This window comes from Clarias gariepinus, chromosome 6 (assembly GCF_024256425.1).
Source record: "Clarias gariepinus isolate MV-2021 ecotype Netherlands chromosome 6, CGAR_prim_01v2, whole genome shotgun sequence".
NCBI lineage: Eukaryota > Metazoa > Chordata > Actinopteri > Siluriformes > Clariidae > Clarias > Clarias gariepinus.
Genome location: NC_071105.1, coordinates 39,937,501 through 39,951,957, shown reverse-complemented (window position 1 = coordinate 39,951,957; position 14,457 = coordinate 39,937,501). Strand labels below are relative to the sequence as shown.

Here is a 14,457-nt window from a genome sequence, read left to right as displayed (position 1 = left end):
TAATTTGTATAAGGTTACACACAGCCTTTTAATTTGATTATTTTTGTTTGTTTTATTTACAGTAAGGTGTTTGACCTCAGGCTCAGATTCAATATTTAGGAAAATATTTAGTATTTATTGAACATATCATATGTACATAAAAGAAAAATGAAAAAATACATGTTTCCAATACTTTTATGTTTTTCATTTATTTAAATTTATTACATTTATTTCGGTAATAAACAAAATAAACCGTTATTTCTTATTATTTTATATAACTAGATCAATAGCACACTCTGCTGCTGAATCCTGCCAGCTCCCTGCGCATGCGTAGTACAACCACCGGAAGTGTATTGTAACGCGGCCTAGAGAGCACCGCGCCATTTTATTCAACAGCACATTGGTGGATAAAGTGTTTTGTTTCTTTTATTTTTAAGCGCGAGTTGTTTCATTTTTAGTTTTTGAACAGAAGATGGGAAGGAAGAAGAAGAAGCAGCTGAAGCCGTGGTGTTGGTATCCTTTTAATCTTGTGGTGCGACTTAAAAACACCGAAGTTAGCGAAAGGTCTTTATTCAAGCTAGCGAGGCGGCGTCCCAAACGGCGATTAAGTAATGGCCATGTAGTGCACTTTTTGCAGCGCGTGTGCTATTACTTTAACAACTGAGAAGTGCACTTACATAGGGAGCATACGTTAAATTTGGGATACAGCCCAAGCTAGTTGTTATAAGCCTTGGAAATGAGCTAGCTTAGTAAATGTTTGTCTTTATTGCGATATAATTTGACACAGCTTTGTCGAAATAATTATATATTTTAAATAATAATCATGAATTAAACGTTTTTAGGTTGTTTAAGTTATCTAAATGTAGCTCTTTTAGCCAGTAGAAGACGTGATTGTTTTCGTTATCATTTATTTAAATCATTTCACTTTTAAGTTTTACGAGGAGTTTATTTAGTTAATTTTCGTGTTCTCATTTGAATTGTTTAGTTAATTCCAGTCAGACTTTAAAACCAGTTATAATTAGAAACCTATATGAACCGAATGAATGATTCAGTGTGGGAATGATGTGCCGTTCGTTAAAAGAGTCGACTCTGAGTCGGATCAGTGAGGAAAGGAAGATATCGTGAAAGGAGTAAATCCAATTTAAAAGAAAACTTGATCACGTCAAAGTGGTCATTACACAGTTTATTTTCTTTTTTTGTGAACCCTTTGCATTGATTGTCCTCCTTTTCGGTATCGAAAGAATCGGTTCTGGTTGTTGAACCGACTCAGGAATCGGTTGATTATTTCGAAGCTTTTTCGTTTTATCTTTAAAGTAGTGTTTATTCTGCGTTTATAATCCTTTATAATGATTATGACAGGGTTAGGAAGAGTGATATTTGTTATAACATGTAGGAGTTTTTGAAAAAACAAAAAAAAAACAAAGAAAACCTTTTTTTATTACGTCTCTTGACCCAATTACACACAGGTACTGCAACAGAGACTTCGACGATGAAAAGATTCTGATCCAGCACCAGAAAGCCAAACACTTTAAATGTCACATATGTCACAAAAAGCTGTACACGGGGCCCGGCCTGGCCATACACTGCATGCAGGTACGCGACACACACACACACTTGAGCTCACTGTACATTTCACTCACTCACTGATAAAATGTGAACCAGACATGACGAGTCAATAAAATTTGAATCCAGGTGCACAAGGAAACGATAGACGGCGTTCCCAATGCGATCCCCGGCCGAACCGACATCGAGCTGGAGATCTACGGCATGGAGGGCATTCCAGAGAAAGACATGCAGGAGCGGAGACGACAGCTGGAGCAGAAATCTCAAGGTGGGGGATGAGAGCAGGTTCATCATCATCATCGTCGTCATGATCTCATAAATAAAAAGGAACGGTTATAAGGGAATGAAAGTGAAATAATCGTCCAACTCTTTTTACTGGGTGTCTTTATTCATTACGTTTATTAATTCAGCTGGAAAATGTATTCGTAAAGAAGTAAACAAACACCTCGGCTGGTGCAAAATTATTTCCACTTCTGTCTTTTTTTTTTTTTATACTTTCTCATTGCTAATTTCATACTCCTTTCTGTTAGAGTGCTTTACTTTTTATAGAGTTTTGTGTGCATCACTATATGTAAATAAGCTGTATTAGGATTGCTCTTTAAACTTTATCAGTTCAGTTTTTCTCTCTCTCGAAACTTTTGTAAATGTGTGGGTTTTTTTTTTTTTTTTTAAGCAGAAAGCCAGAAGAAGAAACAGAATCAGGATGACTCGGACGAGGATGATGACGATGATGAAGCCGGTCCGTCGCCGTTTCAGCAGCCGCCTGCTGCCCAGCCACAGAACGCCTACATTCCCCCGGCTAACTACTCAGGTGGAGGCGGAGTCACACTCAATATCTGCAAATTATTGCTGCAAATTAAAATTCAAATATCACTCATTAAATTTGTGTGTGTGTGTGTAGGTATTCCTCCCATGATGCCTGGTGTTCCACCAATGATGCCCGGAATGCCGGGAGTGATGCCCGGAATGCCACATGGGTACATTTCTGTTTTTAATTCCCTGGATTTGATTAATTCAGGTTAAGCACTGGTGTGGTGCAGTACTAAAATAAAACAGCAGAGGTCAGTGTATGATTTACAGTGTAGTACCATGTGACTTTGTGCCCAAAACTGAGTGAACACCTTAATGAGTCCTGTCCCCTAATACATGCACACACACTGAGGTGGTCACATGATGCAGTTTTACTCAGACATGTGGTTTATTCCTATTATTATTATCATTAGAATATTTTGTTCCATTTGTTTAAAACACTAGAGTGTGGAGATGTGAATGTATACCCATAACAGGTTTGTTTCTTTGACAGCATGATGCCGATGGGAGGGATGATGCCCGCGGGGCCCGGAATGCCTCTCATGATGCCAGGAGTGCCCCCAGGTAAGTGGTGCAGAAATATGCTGAGAAAAATGCAACAGATTCTAATCAGGAGATCAGATTATCTGTGCTGGTTTATACATCGTTTAACATTTCACACTCTAAGTAAAGATCCGACAGCGGAAATGACACTCATTACTGTATTTCGAAATTAAAAACAACCTTCCGCACCTCACTGCTGTCACCTGCCTTGTCCCGGGTTTGGTAACGGGTTTGGATCGGAACTGGAGAATTGATCTACTGTTTGAGTTTAAGGGATATTTGACGCTTGCTTTTCTGTTGTGTAGTAAATATAACACAGTGACTGATGTGTGTGTGTGTGTATTACAGGAATGCCCCCTCATGTACCCCGGCCTGGGATTCCCCCGATGGCTCCAGTACCTCCAGTGACTGCACCAGGTGTTCCACCCCGACCGGCTGCACCCATCGCCCCGCCCGCCGCCTCCAAGCCCCTCTTCCCCAGCGCTGCTCAGGTAACACGTGTGTGGGTTTGGGGGTGGGGAGTGTTTATTTAATCAATTATTTATATGATCGTAATGTAATAATTTAAATAATTTAGTTAAATAAATTATTTAAACAATTTACTTTTTCATCTGTGGATCACATTTTTTTAACTTTCATTTTTTTAGAAAATTAGATGAAACTTTAGCCAATTTGTAGTTAATCATAAAAAAGCTTTAAAAAAAAGCTTACTTATTTTAAAATTAATTATTTTAATTATTCTTTGCAGAAATTTTCTTTATATTAAATGCAGAATTAAAAAAATGTAAGAAATTTATTGTAAAAAATTGTACTGAGAACCGAATCGTCCTGTCCTGTGAGTTCGTAATGTAGTGGTCAAATGTTAATGTGAAAGTATTGGCACCCCTGTGTGTGTGTGTGTCTCTCTCTCTAGGCTCAGCAGCCGGTTCCCAACAACGCCGATCCTCCCAAAGCGACGTTCCCGGCCTACACCCAGCCTCCGGCGCCCTCTTCGTCCCCCGCCTCCTCTTCCTCCGGTCCTGCTAGTAGCACTGCGGCTAAAGCCGCCCCCCCAGCGGTCTCCGCTAAGCCGGCCGCCGTCTCCAGCTCCAGTGCTACCAGTAAGTTGATGCACCCTGATGAGGATATCTCGCTGGTAAGTGCTCGGAGACGCCCCTCCCGATTTATCCTCTTTATATTTGACAGTAAGTAATGACAACCGGGTTTCTCTCTTCACGCCGGCTCGGGTTTAACCTTACAGCTCTAATCTGTACACACGTGTTTGTGTGTTTTAGAGGTTTCTTAGCTTCGTTATTAAAGCATTAACGTTTTTAGATGTTTGTATTTTATTGTTAAGTAGTAAATCGAAGTGTTCTAGTGTGTGCAGTGTGTGATCATCATGTGTGTGTGTGTCTCAATGTCGGTGCAGGAGGAGAGACGAGCTCAGCTGCCTAGGTATCAGAGGTTGATTCCTCCTCGGCCCGGGCCGCCTGTAGCTGCTGCAGCGCCCCCTGGTGCACCGGTGGGGTCGTTACCTCCACAGCAGCCTCCTCTCAGACACCCCATGCACGGTGAGTCGCTCGTACACTACACACACGCACAGACACGGAGCACAGCAACGGGTTGCCATGGTAACATAAGCACCTCGGAGGAACCTGTTGCTGCTAGTGTGAAAAATTCACACTACTAAAATGTTTAAAGAAAAAAAAAAAAACATAAAGGTTGTTGGTCCACTTTTGATGATGTCATCACTCTTTATTTATATTTTCTAAAGATGATAATCAGTGTGACGTTCTGTTTGTATATTGTGTTTAACTTCTCTCTGTGTGTGTGTGTGTGTGTGTAGGTCAGTATGGCGCGCCTCCTCAGGGGATGCCTGGTTACATGCCGGCGTACGGACAGGTGCCTCAGTTCCAGGGCATGAGCCGATACTGACACGCCCGTGACACGCCCCTTTGTTTTCTGCTGAAACAACCAAAATGGACAGAGAGTCTCACACACACACACACACACACACACACACACACACACACACACACATACAAACGCAGTGCGGCGCTCGCACACCCGAGGCCGAGTCTCATGATAGACTTTTATTTAGTTTTTCCTGGTCTAAAGCTGTAACAGTGTCGGCGCTCACACTAATGATAATAATGATGTCATCACCATGAAGACGGAGTGGAGTCGTGGGACGACGCTGGTGGAGGCGGAGCCACGGCGCATTATAATCATAATCATCGTAGGCGTGTGCTGAGTCAGGGGATGGTGTGTGTGTCTCTCTCTCTTACACACACGCACACACAGGAAGCGCAAAGAAAATCTTTCTTGTTGTTGGTGTTTTTTTTTTTCTATTATAAATATAAAATCACTTCTTAAGTGTAGTGAGATCAGGAGTGTGGCTGCAGCAGGAAGTTGGTGCAAGGCGTCATTTACTCTCTGTGTGTGTGTTTGTGTGTGTGTGGAGAGATTTGGGGTGACCCACAACTTCCAGCTCTCACCAACCAGACCGCTAACATACCTGCCCTTTTTCCTTTTTTTTTTTTTGGTATTAAATCATAGTCACATTTCGACACATTCCAGTGTGAGCTCTTTCATCACATGCCTACTTCCTGTGTGTGTATGTGTGTGAGTAAAAGAGAGCGTGAGAGAAAAGAGTAAGTGTATCTCAGTAAACAGTTTACAGCTGTATCTTTGGACCTTTTTTATTTTTGAAACATGGATAATAAACTTTAGTTGTTCCTTCTTGATTTGTGTGTGTGTGTGTGTGTGTGTCTCTGTCAAGCCAGGTCTGTCCTCAATTTACATTGGTGTTCATGGCCTCATAACTGCTCATAATATTTAATTAGCCTGAATCTCACTATAATAATAATAATAATATATTTGTGTGGTTTTGTTTTGAGAGCCAGATTACTTTTTTTTAAACGGCTGCAGAGTTTTCTAATTTATTAATTTATATATCTTGCTTTCATTAGTAATATATTAGTTTAATTTTTATATATATTATATTCATAAAAAAAAATTAATAGCTTTTTCTAATGAAAGTAGACGTTCAGTAGGTTTATTACTGGTTCGTGTGGCTCAGTCACCTCACACCTCCAGGTTTACTGCGTGTGTGTGTGTGTGTGTGTGCCCATGCTCGTTTGTCCTATAATAGATTGGCACCTTGTCCAGATTGTACCCCACCCCTGAGACCCTGTACAGGATAAACACTGTAGAGAGAGAGAGAGAAATTACATGCATACAATTAATTTCTGTTGTAGTGTGTATATATATATATATATATACATTCACTCACTCCTCTACACCACTTTATCCTGTATTGAGGTTCGTGGGGGCGAAGGCGGGGTGTACCCTGGACAGGGTGCCAATCCATCACAGGGCACACACACACATACACACAATTGGGAACGCCAATTAACCATTATATTAATTATATATAAATTAAACTTCAATTCAAAAAGTTCAACTCATATATTCTATAGATTTATCACACACAGACTGATATATTGTGTTTATTTTAATTGTGATATTTATGACTTACAGCTAATAAAAACCCAAAGTTAAGTGTCTTCAGAGATCTAGAATATTGTGAAAAAGTTCATTTTGGAGAGTCATAGTGCGACACTCTAATCGGTAATTAACTCAAAACACCTGCAGAGGTTCCTGAGCCTTTAAATGATCTCCGTCTGGTTCAGTGGGCCACATCATCATGCTGACCTGACAGTTGTCCAGAAGATGATCACATGGACACAAAAGGTTTAATGAAAGGAAAAAAAATTGGTAGAAAAATGTGCACAATCGACAGACCAGGCAACGCAGAAGAGCTGAAGGCATCAGAGCCACCTGGGCGTCCGTACAGTACGCTCTCACAGACTGATCACCGACATGGTGCATTATCCTGCTGGAAGTAGCCATCAGAGGATGGAGACATGGTGGTCATAAAGGGATGGACATGGTCAGAAACAATGCTCAGGTAGCCCGTGGCATTTAAACGATGCCCAATTTGCACTAAGGGGCCTAAAGTGTGCCAAGAAAACATCCCCCACACCATTACACCACCACCACCAGCCTGCACAGTGGTAACAAGGCATGATGGATCCATGTTCTCATTCTGTTTACGCCAAATTCTGACTCTACCATTTGAACGTCTCAACAGAAATCGAGACTCATTAGACCAGGCAACATTTTTCCAGTCTTTAACTGTCCAATTTTGGTGAGCTCGTGCAACTTGTAGCCTCTTTTTCCTATTTGTAGTGGAGATGAGTGGTACCCGGTGGGGTCTTCTGCTGTTGTAGCCCATCCGCCTCAAGGTTGTGCGTGTTGTGGCTTCACAAATGCTTTGCTGCATACCTCGGTTGTAACGAGTGGTTATTTCAGTCAAAGTTGCTCTTCTATCAGCTTGAATCAGGCGGCCCATTCTCCTCTGACCTCTAGCATCAACAAGGCATTTTCGCCCACAGGACTGCCACATACTGGATGTTTTTCCCTTTTCACACCATTCTTTGTAAACCCTAGAAATGGTTGTGTGTGAAAATCCCAGTAACTGATCAGATTGTGAAATACTCAGACCGGCCCGTCTGGCACCAACAACCATGCCACGCTCAAAATTGCTTAAATCACCTTTCTTTCCCATTCTGACGTTCAGTTTGGAGTTCAGGAGATTGTCTTGACCAGGACCACACCCCTAAATGCATTGAAGCAACTGCCATGTGATTGGATGATTAGATAATTGCATTAATGAGAAATTGAACAGGTGTTCCTAATAATCCTTTAGGTGAGTGTATATTGATAAAAATTTCATTGTGATATATGTATGTATATGTTTTTTTTTTTTTTCCTTTTTTTTAGTTGATTGCCTTCACTATCGAGGCCCTTAAAGTTTTTTTTAAAAAAAGTTTTTTACTTTGTTTATTTCTTAAAAGCTGTTGTTCCCAACCAGGCCCTGAATAATCATAATGACATTTTTATTAATTTTAATTAATTATCCCTTTTTTAAAATTATTTTTTATTATTTTAGTTATTATTATTATTAAATATTTTAAGTTATTTTGTGTACCCTTGCGCTTATTAGTTGATATCGAAGGAAACACAAGCGCAGTGCAGCGAGTCACACGGCAGAAACTCCTTCTCACTTTTTCAAGTTTATTCAGTTTTACTGTTTTGTTGCCGGAAATTTAAACATCTGACAGGTAAAGGAAGAAAGTCTCAGAGGTAAACCGTGTGTGTGTGTGTGTGTGTGTGTGTTAAGGTTCAGTGGATAAGAAGACTACTGATCAGACTACATCACTCGACATCTTTTAGCTCCAACTGATTTATTAAGCTTTTTTTAATTATAATTATTATTATTTCATACAAAAAAAAAAGAATGAAAAAAAGTGAGATGTTCAAAAATTCTGTGAAACACAGCAGCTGTTACTTTGTGGTTTTCTTTTTTTTTTGCTTCTTCTGTGTAACGGTTGTGTGAGCCACTGAAACTAACTAGGATTTCCTGTTCTTGCCCCATTTCACCCACATACACACACACACACACACACACACCAGCGCTGGAGTCAGTTTTACTCGGGTGCTCGGGTGAGAGTCACTCACACACACACACACACACACACACAGAGACAGAGGGATGGAGACGTGGCTGCGTGTTTCAGTCTGCCTCGTCCTGAGCTTCATACACACAGGTAACTTTAATTTCATATAAAATAATCTGGACGTGTGTGTGTGTGTGTGTGTGTGAGTGTGTGAGTGTGTTATGCAGCTTTTCATGAGGTCTAGCATGAGCATAGAGTGTGTGTTTAAGACATGCTGGTGTTTATTACACACTCACACACACACACACACGATTAATTTGTGCTTCGCTCTTATTTCATCCTGATTTGGAACCAAATATGTTTTCTGATTTTTGTCTCAGATGTTTAGAAAACATCCTATTTAAAACAAATAAACAAACATATAAAAATAATTATTATAATGTCTGTAAAACATTTAAAAGCAGGACTTTAAAACATTACTGATGCTTGTTGTTGCTGCAGTCTTGCTTCCTTTATTGTGTAAATTTTCCTTCCTGATCAGATTTTACACAATTTACAGAGAATGTTTTTTACTAACATTTGTTTAAAATGCAATAAAGTTTTTTTTTATCTGCCCTTTTTCTAAGAATGTTAAAGGAAATTTAAAAAAGATGTTTTTTTTTTTTTAAATGGAACACGTTTTAATCTCAGGGGGGAAATTCTGATAGAGTTTTAAAGACACTTTAAGTTTTCAGTCTAAAACAATCCGGTTTTATTCAGATATAAAAAAAAATGTTCTGATTTATTTATTTATTTATTTATTTATTTATTTACTGTCAGTTTAAGAGCCTGTGATCTGTGACTCGCGCGCTGGAGGTCATAAGGATTTAATGATCTGGATAATTGTTTTATTGCGATTTAAATTGTTTTGATGGCTGAATGATCAGAAATGTCGACGCTTTTTAATTTACATTGTGGACCAAAAAGAGAGAGAGAGAGAGAGAGAGAGAGAGAGATATTAATATAGACAGATAGTAAGAAGGACAAACAGAAAAAGAGAGGAGGAAAGACAGAAAGAAAGAAATAGAGACAGACGAAGAGAGAGCGAGAGAAAAAATAGAACAGAAGAAAATCTAGATTTATAACCAGAAAAGATTTATTTATTAATTTATACACAAAAAGAAACAGATAGAGCGGGAAAGACAGAGAGAGAAAGAGAAACATGTAAAAAAAAAGAAATAGAAATAGAAAAGAAAAAGCATTATTATTATTATTATTATATTATTATTATTATTATTATTATTATATAATTATTATTATATTATTAATCCGAAAGGTAACTTATTTATTTATTATTATTTGTATTAATGTTAATAAAGTGCGAGTGGAAAATAAACATGAACGCGCAGAAAGTGTTAATGATGCCCTCGTTAATAATAATAACTCAGTCCTGATCTCCTGATAATTAAAGGTTTCCCGTAATGACCTGAACAGCGTGAGGTTCCAGAATCTTCCTTTAGTTTCTCCGTCACACACACTCACACACACACACACACACACACACACACACACACACAACAGGTCTTCATCCTTTTTAAAATAAATTTGTATTAAGTATATATTTTAAATATTTTAATTTTTTTTTGCCCTTAAGCTTCATGATGGCGCTTGTTTGCTGCGAACATGCGCCTGAAAATTTGTGTTGCAATACAACATGTGGGCGAAAGTATGTGCACCCCTGACCATCACTCTTGAACGTTTCTTCCCCAAACTGTTACCGCAAGGCAGGAAACGCACGACTGCACAGAACCGTCTGTTTCTCTCTGTCTCTCTCTCTTTCTCAATGTGTGACTCAGAGATCCCCAAAACCAGCAAGCGTGTGTTTCCAGTGGAGGTACTCGAGTGTCCTGCGCAGAGCCCTGACCCACACTGAGATCAGATCAATAACGTGTGAATGATCACTAAACCGCACAGCCGCGCTCCAAGATCTGGCAGAAGGCCTTCTGAGACGAGTGGAGTGTGTTATAACGAGAAACACGGGGAACAAATCTGTAACGAGATGTTTAAAACATCAGAACGTACTGTATGCACGTGATGGACAGGGGCGCACATACTTTCGCATTTGTAGTGTCTATGTTGACGAGTGCGAAAGTCAATTATTTAAATGTCAATTATTAGATTGTTATTATAATTATATATTGAAATGTTATGGGCGGGGCTTAAGGGGAGGAGCAACCCCACCCCGGCTGGCTGGACCCTCGGTCCGGTTCTTTAACCTCGGTGTGTGTTTTCTCTCCAGTGTTTGCCAACGTGATCTATCTCCACGCCCAGTGCAACGCCTCCGTCGTGCTCTCCTGCGTGTCTCCTAAAGAGACCATCAAGCCGTTTGCGTTTTCTCTGAACCGCTCCTGGCTGAACAAGGAGGAGGTCTTCTACCACAACTTCGATACCATGCCCAGTGTCAAAGACGACAGGCTGAGGAATCGCATCACGGACCAGACTGATGGCAGCAGGAGGGTCGTGAACGTGAGCATCGAGAACCTGCAGAGCTACGACACCGACATGTACGAGTGTGTGTTCTACGATGAAACATACACCGACTTTGAGAACTTACCAGGGGGGACCAAGTTCCTCTTGTACGTCCAGGAGCCGTGTAAGTACCGCCCCTTCTCGTTACTCCTCATCAGGTGGGCGTCGCCGAAAAACATATGTATATTAACGCTGTGTGACCTCCTAGCCAGATTTTGCTACGACTTCGAAACTGTCAGGCGTCAGGGCGTCAGGACGTCAGGGCGTCAGGGCGTCAGGGCGTCAGGGCGTGGCCCACAGGACAGAGAACTCACACTGCTGTCTCAGTCTCACTCTCATGTGACTTCGCAAAAAACACGTTTTACTGATGTTTACAGAATCCTGAGGTTTCACTTCACACATACACACATGCACACACGCACACACACACATGCACACACACATGCACACACACACGCACACACAGCTTATTGTTTTCAAATAGTACAAATGTGTGTATAATGTAGAGTAATGCTGAAATCACCTCTTTGAGCTGATTGCTATTGAGAGTCTCACACACACACACTCACACACACACACACACTCACACACACACACATTTAATATAAGCATTTTACACGAGTGAATTTTAAGTTTTTCCAGGTCTGTAGGATGTTCAGTACTGATGTGAGTCAACAGTCATAAAGAGCCGTGATGGATTTATCAGCTTAATGTAGTTAGGTTTAGATCTGCACACACACACACACACACACACACACATATATATATATATACACACACACACACACACACACACACACACACATATATATATATATACACACACACACACACACACACATATACACACACACGCATGCACACAAACACACACATGAGTACACACACACACACACACACACGCACGCACTCACACACACACACACACACACACACACATATATATATATACACACATATACATACACACACACACACATATATATATATATACACACACACGCATGCACACAAACACACACATGAGTACACACACACACACACACACACACACGCACTCACACACACACTCACACACATTTAATCTATTCAAATAGTAAAATGTGTGCAGTGTAATGATGAAATAAATGGACTCTTTGAGTTTGCTGACTGTGTGTGTGTGTGTGTGTGTGTGTGTGTGTGTGTGTGTGTAGGCCCGAATCTGTGTACCTGCACCCTGTACACTCCGCTGCTGTTCTCTCTGTCCGCTGCAGCAGGACTGCTCTTCTTCATCATCCTCATCCTCACTGCAGTGCACTGTGTGAGTACCTCTGTGTGTGTGTGTGTGTGTGTGTGTGTGGTGTGTGGTGGGCGGCTGGAGCGGGGGTGAGAAAGGAACATTTGGGCCAACACTCGGGTGCTGTCCCGTGTGTGTGTGTGTGTGTGTGTGTGTGTGTGTGAATTTGTCACCTTATTTTAGTTTTCCACACTTAAACAGATCACTATCGACGTTTGCTTATCAAAGTTTTCTCCCAGCATGTAATCTCACCCAGGAAACTGTGTGTGTGTGTGTGTGTGTGTGTGTGTGGGTTGGGGGAGAGACGATTGGGGGTGACTAAGAGAAATTTGGGTCACCACCCAAGTACCATGTGTGTGTGTGTAGGTGTGTGTGTGTGTGTGAGTTGGGGGAGAGACGATTGGGGGTGACTAAGAGCGAGATTTGGGTCATCACCCGAGTACCATATGTGTGTGTGTGTGTGTGTGTGTGTGTGTGTTTATATCCGTTGTGGTTTGAGGCGGCCGTTGATTTCTTTACACCTTCTGAGATACTGTGTGTGTGAACCCCTCCCTAATGCTTCCTCTCTACCTTTGTCTGTTTCTCTCCCTCCACTCTCTCTTTCTGTCTCTTTTATCTGTCTGTCTCACTCACTGTCTGTCTGTCTGTCTCTCTCTCCCTTCATCGCTATCTCTCTTTCTCTTCCTCTCTGTCTCTCCCTACATCATTCTTTCTATTCCTGTCTCTCTCTCTCTCTCTCTCTCTTTTTGACTTGCCTTCCTCTCTGATATTCACCCTCTGTTTCTCCACCTGTCTCTCGTATCGTCTCTCTGGTGTTTGTCCTTCTCTATATTTCCCCGTCTCCTCTACTGTGTGTCCCTTTATGTCTCTAGCTGCCTCTCTGTCTGTCTGTCTGTACGTGTCCGTCACTGTCTCTCTCTCACCCTCTCATGTGTCTCCCAGGTGAGGACGGGGGACGGAGGTCAGATGAAGGTGCCACTCCCGATTCCGATCTACGAGGAGATGAACGGCATGCGAGAGAAGGGGAACTCTCGCGCTCTCGACGACGACATCTCGGCTCTCTACGTCCGGCCGAAGAAAGAGAATCCCTACAGCAACTGAGGAGTGACCCCTGACCTCCGACCTGTACACGACCCCGGGAGAAACCTCAGATCTGCCCAGAGCTTCAGTCACTAAAGGGTTAATATTGAGGGCGTTTTAATGACATCACAAGAGCAGACCGATGTATTATTCATGGCATTATGATTAATATTAATATTAATGTAGAGCATCTTTTACACATTTATCACACAAAAAAAAAATTAAATAAATAATAAATAAAATAAATAAATATATATATATATATATTAATTAAAATCAATAAAAATAAATAATAATTAAAATAATTAATTAATGCTTAATTAGCTAGTAATTTGATATTGAAATATGTACGATTAAAAATGTTCTCTGTGGAAACTTAAAACTAACTAATACTTTAATAACATTTAAATAACATAATCTTTTTAATAAAAATCTACTTTTAAATTAAAATCTTTATACTTTTTAACATTTAGATTCTTTCCATTCAGTATTTCCTTTATATATAACCAAGAGATCGGGAGAGGGATTAAAAACTTTTTTTAAAATGTTTTTATAAAATATTTTTTTTAATTTTGAACCTTTAATGTTTTAAATCTATATTTACTTTTTGTTCTTCTTCTTCTGCTGCTGTATAAAGTCAGTGAGTTCAGAGTTCTGCTGAAAGCCGTAAACAGGACACGAGTACGAAAAAAAACCTGAGTCACACCCATGTGTGTGTGTGTGTGTGTGTCTGTGTGTGTTTCGTGGTTTCCTCTATTTATTTACCTCCTCCACCTGCAGTGTGTGTGAGGAGCGCGACACACGACCTTCAGGTTCATAAACTTTAATGTTTGTCTTTATTGATGTTTAAACTTAAATCAGCGCTGAGAGAGAGAGAGACGGGGGGGGATGCTGTCGCAACCGTCTCTCTCTCACACACACACACACACACACACACACACACACACACACACACACACACACTCCTGCACTTATGAAATCTCTGAACACTTGTGTAATATCAGCATGTTATTGTTTTATAATGATGAAAAGCATTACGGAGACGTTGGCCGTCTGCACACCGTCTGCACACCGTCTGCACACCGTCTGCACACCGTCTGTCTCTCACACACACTGAAACGCTTCGCTGTGTCGCTCAAAACCTTCTGCTTCGACTTCAAACAGAAATAAAAGCTGCAGTGAAACAAACACAAA

The 14,457-nt window shown here is 40.6% G+C and overlaps 2 protein-coding genes across 3 annotated transcripts; both read left to right on the top strand.

Annotated features, from left to right (window-relative positions):
* Positions 1-328: 328 nt before the first annotated feature.
* On the top strand, positions 329-5,621 carry znf207b (zinc finger protein 207, b). Of its 2 annotated transcripts, none has more exons than XM_053499569.1 (10): positions 329-492; positions 1,446-1,572; positions 1,672-1,810; positions 2,219-2,353; positions 2,444-2,519; positions 2,846-2,916; positions 3,244-3,386; positions 3,809-4,030; positions 4,304-4,445; positions 4,721-5,621. In XM_053499569.1, the coding sequence occupies exons 1-10, from the start codon at positions 452-454 to the stop codon at positions 4,807-4,809; spliced, it is 1,185 nt and encodes a 394-aa protein (XP_053355544.1). In that variant the 5' UTR covers positions 329-451; the 3' UTR covers positions 4,810-5,621. The 2 variants fall into 2 exon arrangements, with proteins under 2 accessions (XP_053355544.1, XP_053355543.1); XM_053499568.1 differs by having other exon boundaries at positions 2,216-2,353.
* Positions 5,622-8,399: 2,778 nt separating this feature from the next.
* On the top strand, positions 8,400-14,457 carry cd7al (cd7 antigen-like). Its single transcript, XM_053499266.1, has 4 exons — positions 8,400-8,549; positions 10,678-11,031; positions 12,101-12,207; positions 13,126-14,457. The coding sequence occupies exons 1-4, from the start codon at positions 8,495-8,497 to the stop codon at positions 13,282-13,284; spliced, it is 675 nt and encodes a 224-aa protein (XP_053355241.1). The 5' UTR covers positions 8,400-8,494; the 3' UTR covers positions 13,285-14,457.